The 9646-nt window shown below is 45.8% G+C and overlaps 1 protein-coding gene across 1 annotated transcript in view; it reads left to right on the top strand.

Annotated features, from left to right (window-relative positions):
* Positions 1 to 9646, top strand: part of SFXN5 (sideroflexin 5) — a 130817-nt gene that overhangs the window by 10574 nt on the left and 110597 nt on the right. Inside the window, exon 2 of the mRNA XM_011980676.1 lies at positions 4600 to 4668. Within this exon, the coding sequence (XP_011836066.1) occupies positions 4600 to 4668 (69 nt within the window). The remainder of the gene's footprint in view (positions 1 to 4599; positions 4669 to 9646) is intronic.

The raw sequence follows: 9646 nt of genomic DNA, 5'->3' as shown, positions 1-9646 counted from the left end.
CTGCGCCCGCGCCTGCTGGAACTCACGCTGGCCCGCGAGCACAGTCCCGGTTCCCGCCCTTGCCTCTCCCTCCACACCTCCCAGCAAGCAGAGGGAGGCAGCTCCGGCCTCAGCCAGCCCAGAGAGGGGCTCCCACCCAGTGGCGCATTGAAGGACTCCTCAAGTGCTGCCAGAGTGGGCGCCGAGGCTGAGGAGGTGCTGAGAGTGAGAGCTGCTAGCACATTGTCACCTCTCACCCTGAGCCTAGCTCATTAGGCGTTTGTAGGTGTCTGTGTAGCAAATGCGTTATCTGGGAGTCTCCCCCAGTAGCTGTGGTGGAAAGTGACACAAGAAGGCTGGCAGGACTGGGACAGGATGAAGACAGTGCGAGATCCACAGGACAAGTCAGAGGCTGAAGTTTCTGCCGGACTATATTCAAGAAGTTGCTTCACTCAGGCCATTCTACTTCCAGGTTCTCTCCTCTGCCCCCGCTCATCCTCTTCCCTCCTTTGAACCACTAGCTGCCATACTGTTATCCTTTCCTAATCTTGCCCTCCCTTCAAAGCCCAGCCCAGCTCTACCCCACCCAGAAGCCTTGAGGCTATTGGCCACTCATCGGCCCACTCAAGGATTCCTGTGGCAGGAGACCCTTCCTTCCAGAGATGTAAGGAGACTTCGAACCAGGGAGGATAAGGAAGGAACATTCAATAGCCCATGTCCTTCAGGAGCTCATAATCAAATATAATACTTAAAATATCAGTTCATATTTTACTTTATTTTTGGAGACAGGCTCTTGCTCTGTCCCCCAGCCTGGAGTGCAGTGGCATGATCACAGCTCACTGCAACATCAAACTCCTGGTCTGAGGTGGTCCTCCTACCTCAGTCTCCTAAGTAGCTGGGACTACAGGTGGATACCACCATGCCTGGCTAATTTTTAAAATTTTTTTTAGAGGTGGGGTTTCACTGTGTTGCCCAGACTGATCTTAAACTCCGGGGCTCAAGTGATCCTATCACTTCAACCTCACAAGTAGGTGGGATTATAGGAGCAAGCCACTGTGACTGGCTTGCATTTTACTCTAAATATGTATTTTTAAATGTAATATCATTTCTGCATATTATGCATAATACTGATTTTTTTTATTTCAAAAGCAATTTAAAGATCTGGAAATATAAATCATACATAAGCCTATTACCCAGAGGCAATCTCTATTAGCATTTTAGTGTATTTTCATCTAGCTTTTTTGAAAATATAATTTTTACCTTTTTATTTTGAAACACTTTTAGTCTTACAGAAAGGTTGCAAGAAGAATAAGGAAAACTTCCCTATTTGCCTAGATCTGCCAATTTTTAACATCACATTTCCTTTATTCTCTTTGTCTACAAGTAATCATAAAGTCTGGAAAGATAGCAGATATACATGATATCATCAGGACATCTTCAATCTACATTCAATTATAGTACCTACATTTCCAGATTTTATGGCTGCCCTGTATTTTTACACATTATTTTTCTTCAACTATTTATGAATAGATTGTATTCATTCATCTCCTAATACATCAGAGTATATGTCTTTTTTTTTTTTTGAGACAGGGTCTTGCTCTGTAACCCAGGCTGGAGTGCAGTGGCGCAATCTTGGCTCACTGTAACCTCCACCTCCCGGGTTCAAGCAATACTCCTGCCTCAGCCTCCCAAGTAGCTGGGATTGCACTACCACACCCAGCTAATTTTTATATTTTTAGTAGAGGCGGGGTTTCACCACATTGGCCAGGCTGGTCTTGAGCCCCTGACCTCAGGTGATCCGCCTGCCTTGGTCTCCCAAAGTGCTGGGATTACAGGGTGAGCCACTGTGCCTGGCCCAGCGTATGTCTTTTAAGAACAAGGACATTCTCGGCTGGGCGTGGAGGCTCACGCCTGTAATCCCAGCACTTTGGGAGGCCGAGGTGGGCAGATCATGAGGTCAGGAGATGGAGACCATCCTGGCTAACACGGTGAAACCGCATCTCTACTAAAAATACAAAAAAAATTAGCCAGGCATAGTGTCACGGGCCTGTAGTCACAGCTACTCGGGAGGCTGAGGCAGGAGAATTGCTAACTCAGGAGGCAGAGGTTGCAGTGAGCTGAGACTGCACCACTGCACTCCAGCCTGGGAGACAGAGCAAGACTCTGTCTCGAAAACAACAACAACAACAACAACAACAACAACAAACCAAGGACATTCTCTTATGTAACCACAGTGTAGTAATTATAGTCAGGAGATTTAACATGGATACAACACTTTTATTAACCTATGGTCCATATTCCACTTTTGTCACTTGTCTCAATAATGCTCTAGAGCATTCCCCCCCCCACGCCAGGATCCAATCCCGAGTTACACAGTGCATCTAGTTGTCTCTTTAGCTTCTTTAATGTGGAACAGTCTCATTCCCACTCTTTCTTTGTCTTTATGACATTGACATATTTGATGAAAAAAACCAATTAATTTATGGAATGTCCGTCAGTGTGGGTTTGTTTTGTTTTCTCGTGATTAGATTTATTTAGTCCCTGTGGAATATTATGTGAGTGATGCTGTGGACTTCCCCGGTATCACATTTGGAAGAACACAATGTACCACCTTCCCTTCGCTGATCCTTTTAACATGTCCCCGTCATTTTTTAGGGATAAGACCTCATTACTTCCTGGTGCAACAAAATGTACCAGTTTCATCTTGTACCCTCCCTACCCCAGCCTTTGAATCTGCTCCTTTCCTAAGGAACCCTGGTCCCTGTTAGTGGACCAGGATCTGGATGTCATTTGGTCTTTTTGCTTTTCACTTAGTATCTGTCTAGCTCTGTTTAGCCCCTTGTTTATTGAGTTGGAATCACACTGCTTATATGCATTTCATAAAATTTTAAGCATTATTCCATGTCATGAATGTTTGAAAACATAGTTTTAAAGGCTGCATAGTATTCAGTCATATGAATGGACCAGCATTTATTTAACCATCCACCTTTGTAAATAATGCAGCAGTGAATATCCTTGGTATGTACACCTGACCAGATCTTTGAACATCTTGGATTGTTTCCTTAGACTACATTCTTAGAGGTGAAATTTTGCCAGGACAGCATTGTGAGCCTCCCTTATGTATGTCTTTAATGGGGAAATGGTCCAGGCTGTGTGGATTATAGGAGGTTAGGCAGCTGTTCCTATTAGGAATGGACTGAAGGTTAATCTGGTTTGTGAGAGACAGCACCTGGGTAGGGGCGGCGTTAGGGGTTAGAGGTTGCTTTATGTAGGGTGCCATGGTGGGAGAGAATTGGAGGTGGGATGAGAACTGGTGTGTGGGGACACTTTGAGGTGACCTGGAGCCTATTGCAGGGTCTTTATTGGGAAGGGAAAGGGACAGGAATTGACTGCAGGGTCTGGTGTCCTACTAAATAAGGGGAGGGAGTCTGGGCGTGGTGGCTCACGCCTGTAATCCCAGCACTTTGGGAGGCTGAGGCGGGTGGATCACAAGGTCAGGAGATCCAGACTATTCTGGCTAACAAGATGAAACCCCGTCTCTACCAAAAATACAAAAATTATCCAGGTGTGGTGGTGGGTACCTATAGTCCCAGCTACTCAGGAGGCTGAGGCAGGAGAATGGCATGAACCTGGGAGGCGGAGCTTGCAGTGAGCCGAGATTGTACCACTACACTCCAGCCTGGGCAACAGAGCGAGAATCTCCATCTCAAATAAATAAATAAATAAATAAAATAAATAAGGGGAGGGAATGTGGAGGCTTCTGTTTCCTCCACTGTGCAAAGGATGGTGGAGAGTTGTGGGGCTCCAGGGAGGAATTTGGGGCAGAGCCCAGAGTGTAGTGAGGCATGAACCCCCAGCGATTGCAGCTTCCCCTTCATCCCCAACCTTGGCACCCTCTGTCTTCCCCTTGAGCTTGGCTTTGCCCAGCTGGCTTAGTCCCCAGGGCAGAAGGCCCAGCAGCCGGGTTGCTTGGTTTCCTTTCATTGTGCTCTAATGCCTGTGGCGCTTAGCACAAAGCCCTCCTTTTCCACAGCCCCTGCTCTGGGGCAAGGTTGGGGGAGCTGCCTCTTGTCCTGCACCTCAGCAGCTACAGGGCTCTGGATGAAGGAGGGCCTGAGGATTGTGAGCTTGGTGCTTTCAGGTTTGAGCTGCACTTGGGAACCTCCCCCTGGAGGCAGAGCTGGACCTTGGGGAGGGACCCCTGTGAGGGGCAGGCAGGACGCTCTGTCACTTCAGGTCCTGAGCAAGACAGGGAGGCTGGGAGAGGGCTGGGGCCAGGCCTCACCTTCAGCCTACATGTCCAGGGATGCTTGAGAGCTTTTAATAGGCTCAGAATAGATATCAGGGCATTGGGAGAGAGGGGGGAAAATGGGAGGCACCTGGAAGAGCAGATGGGCCCATCCTTGAGTATCTCAGTAGTCTCTCTGAGTTGACTTTGGAAAACTCTCAGCCTCAGGAAAGCTGTCCTTAGATTTCTAAGGCCTCATTGGCATTTATCACCCACATGGGGAGTCCTGGGGACCGGGGGACCCCAATCATAAAGGGTGGGGCTCCCCAGTGTCTGGAGAAGGGTGCACAGCGGCTGATCCATTCACTCTTCTCTCTCATCCCCTTCTTCAGACATCCTTCTATGGCCGCTTCAGGCACTTTTTGGATATCATCGACCCTCGCACACTCTTTGTCACTGAGGTAAGTCATGGCTGTCACCCTCAGTGGCCTTTTGGCCTTTGTACCTTGTCATTTCAGAATATGTGGGTCATTAAGGGAGGGTGAGGATGGGAAAGTGAAGAGAATAGGGGAGGTGGGAGGTGAGAGAGGAAGGTAACAAATTCTCTCTACCTGTAGCTGTCTATTTATGTATCTATGTGTCTGTCTCTGAGTTCATACATTGTGCTGTATGCTTTTTACATTATGTCGTTTGGATCTCACAACACCCCTCCAAGATAGATATTGTTATTCTTTAAAACTTTAATGAAATTATCAAGTACATAAATTATTTGCTCATTAGAAAAGTTCAAACAGTATAAGTATGTTTAAGTAGAAAAAAAAGTATCCTTTAATCATCCTCCCTACTTAGTTCCCTCCTCTCATAGGTAACAGCTGTTAATGGCTTTTAACATCAGGTTAGTAAGGTATAATTTACCTTTAAAGGTGTGCAGTTCTTTGAGTTTTGACCGTCATATTCAGTCATGTATCCACCATCACAATTGTATTAGTCTGGTCTCACACTGCTATAAAGAAATTTCTGAGACTGGGTAATTAATAAAAGAAAGTGGTTTAATTGTCTCACAGTTCCTTATGGCTGGGGAGGCCTCAGGAAATGATCATGGTGGAAGGGGAAGCAGGAACCTTCTTCACAAGGTGGCAGGAGAGAGAGGAATGGAGGAGGAGCTTCTGAGCACTTATAAAACCATCAGATCTCATGCAAACTCACTATCATGAGAACACCATGAGGGAAACCATCCCCGTGATGCAATCACTTCCCACCATGTCCCTCTCTCAACACGTGGGGATTATAGGGTTTACAATTTGAGATGAGGTTTGGGTGGGGACACAGAAGCAAACCTTATGGACAATCAAGATGTGAAGCATTTTCATCACCCTGACATGTTCCCTCATACCTCTTTATAATCAGTTCCTCCCTGTCTCCACCCCCTGTCAACCAATCATTTGCTTTCTGTTTCTATTGGTTTTCTGTTTCCAGAATGTCATATAAATGGAATCCTACAGTATGCAGCCTTTTGTATCTGGCTTCTTTCCCTTAACACAATGTTTTTGAGGCTGGGTGCAATGGCTCACACCTGTAATCTCATCACTTTGAGAGGCTGAGGCAGGAGGATTGCTGGAGCCCAGGAGTTCAAGACCAGCCTGGGCAACATAGTGAGACCTGTCTCTACAAAATTTTAAAAAATTAGCCGAGTGTGATGGTGCGTGCTTGTAGTCCCAGCTACTCAAGAGGCTCAGGTGGGAGGATCGCTTGAGCCTGAGAGGTTGAGGCTGCAGTGAACCGTGATTATACCACTGCACTCCAGCCTGAGTAACAAAGTGAGACCCTATCTTTAAAAAAAAAAAAAAATGCTTTTGGGATTTATTTGTGTCATTGCATGTATTAGTAGTTAATCCATTCTGACTGCTGAGTAGTGTCCCATTGAAAGGATGTTCCAGAATTTATCCATTCACTTGTTGATAAATACCTTGATTCTTTCCAGTTTTTTGGCTATTATGAATAAAACTATATGAACATTCTTTGTGTGGATGTATGCTTTCATTTCTCTTGAAGGAATAAGAATGGGAATGCTGGATCCTATGGTAAGTGTGGTAAATGTATGTTTACTTTATCAGAAACTGCCAAACTGTTGTTCAAAGGGTTGTACAATTTATATCTCCATCAGCAAATGTATGAGAGTTCCAGTTGCTCCACTACCTCACCAACACTTGCTATTGTCAAATTTAAAAATCTTTTTTTATTTCAGCCATTCTAAGAAGTATGTCTTGACAGACTTTTTTTTTGAGATGAGTTTTGCTCTTGTTGCCCAGGTTGGAGTGCAATGGTGCGATCTTGGCTCACTGCAACCTCTGCCTCCCAGGTTCAAGCGATTCTCCTGCCCCAACCTCCCCTGTAGCTGGGATTACAGGCGTGTGCCACCATGCCCGGCTAATTTTGTATTTTTAGTAGAGATGGGGTTTCTCCGTGTTGGTCAGGCTGGTCTCGAACTCTCAACCTCAGGTGATCCACCCACCTTGGCCTCCCAAAGTGCTGGGATTACAGGTGTGAGTCACGGCGCCTGGACTTGAGAGATTTTTTTTTTTTTTTTGAGACAGAGTCTCACTCTTGTCCCCCAGGCTGGAGTGCGGCACGATCTCAGCTCACTGCAACCTCCACCTCCCGGGCTCAAGCGATTCTCCTGCCTCAGCCTCCCAAGTAGCTGGGATTACAGGCACCCACCACTACGCTGGGCTAATTTGACAGACGTTTTGTATATATTTACAAATGTATGTAGGAATACATGTACATATAAAATGTCAAATTTTGTTTTGTTTTGTTTGAGACAGGGTCTTGCTCTGTCGCCCAGGCTGGAGTGCAGTGGCATGTTCTCAGCTCACTGCAACCTCCACCTCCCGGGTTCAAGTGATTCTCGTGACTCAGCCTCCCGAGTAGCTGGGATTACAGGCATGCACCACCATATGCGGCTAATTTTCGCATTTTAGTAGCAACTGGGTTTTGCCATGTTGGCCAGGCTGGTCTCAAACTCCTGGCCTCAAGAAATCCACCCCATCAGCCTACTAAATTGCTGGGATTATAGGTGTGAGTCACCATGCCTGGCCTAAAATGTCAAATATTTATTAAGTACTATGAACAAGGCAATTTGTAAGCATTTTACATGCATTAACTTATCAGATTAACTCAAAGCAGCCCTAAGATGTGGATGCTATTATAAGTTCCAGTTTACAGATGAAGAAAAAGACAGACTGGAAGTTAAGCCTCATGCAAATGGTGCTGGCAAGTGATGGAGCCAGGGTATGAACCCGGGTACACTTGTCTCCAGACCCTTATACTCACCCCATTTGCATTCCTGTTCAAATAACTTGAGTTTAGGGAACTTGCCCAAGATTACATGGCAGAAGGCCTGAGCATTGGCCCTGGCCCTCATGTGGGCAGCACTTCACTGCACATCTTCTCTGTGCTGACATTGGCTTACTTGCTTTAAGCCCTGGAGTTGACCAGCTCTGGGAGAGAAAAGACATGATAGAAGGAGCACAAGGCTTGCTGGGCACCAGGGCCTAGAACCATCGCCCCTCATGTCCAGGGGAGCAGCCCAGTAATATGAAATGTGGGAATTACCCTGACAGGTGGTTTCCTACTGCATCTCAGAAGGACAAAGGGCATAGGTATTTTATTAGCTGACCTGGACTCTGTCTGGATTCTCCTAAGAAGTGATCAAGGAATAATCAGTGCAATTACATAAAAAGTTGGAAGAGCACAAAACTAGAGAAACTACTTATCTAGCCCACCTAATGTATGATTCTAGAAAGTTCTAGAACTGTGCAAAACAAGACACATTTGCAGTCCTAAAATCTGAACAGAAATGCTATGTATTTGGTGGAGGAGTCAGCCGAGAGGTAAAGGATAGACATGCTAATGGTAGACTTCAAGGCACATTGAGACATGGTAGAGGGAGACGGGGGAAGCAGGGAGGTATTTCATTGCTTCCCAGGTTACCATGAGCAGGCAGGGGTTTTGGTGATGGATGAGCAGCTACAGGACGGCATGCTACCTGTGCCAGGAGGGCCCCCCGTCCCTTTTCCCAGTCCCTCCTCCTCCCATTCTCAGACCATTTCATTTCACTACTCTCCTCCTTGTACTGCAATTTTATTCTTCAACTCTTGCATTTTGAAAGACCCGAACATTCTTTTACATCACTAAATCATTTTTGACCCATTTCTCCTATGAGTAAATTTTTAAAATTTCGTACCTGAAAAAAACTATTAAATGTCAAAGCAACTTAAATATTTACTGACTAGAAAATAATGAAGGCAACTCCAATTTTAGAATATTTTTCAAATTTCAATGTTCCTTTACCTCATCAGAGATTCAGATAGACTTTTTAGAAAGATCTGCACCTCTCCTCCGCACTGTATCCCCGTTAGGGATTGTTTCCAGGCTATGTACTGGCCTTTTTAAAAGCTTCTGCCAACAGAAGATCTTCTAGCCTTAAAAAGTCTGGAAGGGCCCTGAATGGGACCTCTATGCTAGCAAGATAGTGGCCACACCCCTCATTGGCTCTAGCCTAGGCAGGTTGTTTAGCGAGGTCATCTCCATCAATGCAGTGGGAAATTAGAGGCCTCTGAGTCCCTCCCATGAGTTGTGGGGCACTGGGAGAGCCAGGTTCCCCCTCAATGCTGGAGTCAGTCCACAGACCATGGCTTATAAATACAGTTTTCCTCCCAGGGCCCTTGGCTGGTGCCCTGGGAGGGAATGTGGGGTGGTTGCTGCTTAGCTGGAGGAAATTTGGATGAGCCCATTTGTCTGTGATGATGGGAGAGCAGCAGAGGTCATGAGGACTTGAGGAGGTGGCTCTGGAAGCTGGAGGGTCCAGAAGTAGAAAGATCCTAGGTAGCTTGAGCCATCTGGTGACCTGGTTCTGAGGGACGTTAGCTGAACCAATGGAGAAACTCCTCTTGAGGGAATTTTGCAGGTACTTCTTTGTAGTTTATAACTGACCATGCTCTAAAAAGATCTCAACCCTTGTATGTGTAATAAGGCAGAGGAAATTTTATTCACTGTAATTTTTCTTAGGAAGAAGGCTGTCTTTGTTCTAAGAATGCCTAACAAAGCTTCAGAGGAGGAGGTTGCTCTGCTTCACAGAGGAGAAGAATGGTGCATTTTGATCCTAAATGGAGAAAGGAGAGGGAAGGAAGAGGAGGAAAAAAACAGTGGGAAGGAGACCATAATACTGGGATGAGCTGAAAGACCAATAAAGAGATGCTGCAGTGAGGTGTGGCTGGGGGCTCTTTTGAGATGAGTGATGCTGACTGTGTTTGTGAGAACTGTGAATTTGCACTGTTACTCCTTCTACCATAATTCCTGGGAAGCTGTCAGCAAAATATGCCTGGTTTGTGAAATCTCTGCAAGAGATTATTTGGGGGATTTTTTTTTTTTTTTTTT

Source organism: Mandrillus leucophaeus, unplaced genomic scaffold (assembly GCF_000951045.1).
Source record: "Mandrillus leucophaeus isolate KB7577 unplaced genomic scaffold, Mleu.le_1.0 Scaffold216, whole genome shotgun sequence".
Lineage (NCBI taxonomy): Eukaryota > Metazoa > Chordata > Mammalia > Primates > Cercopithecidae > Mandrillus > Mandrillus leucophaeus.
Note: the sequence above shows the minus strand (reverse complement) of the source record. Positions and strands in the feature narration are given on the sequence as shown.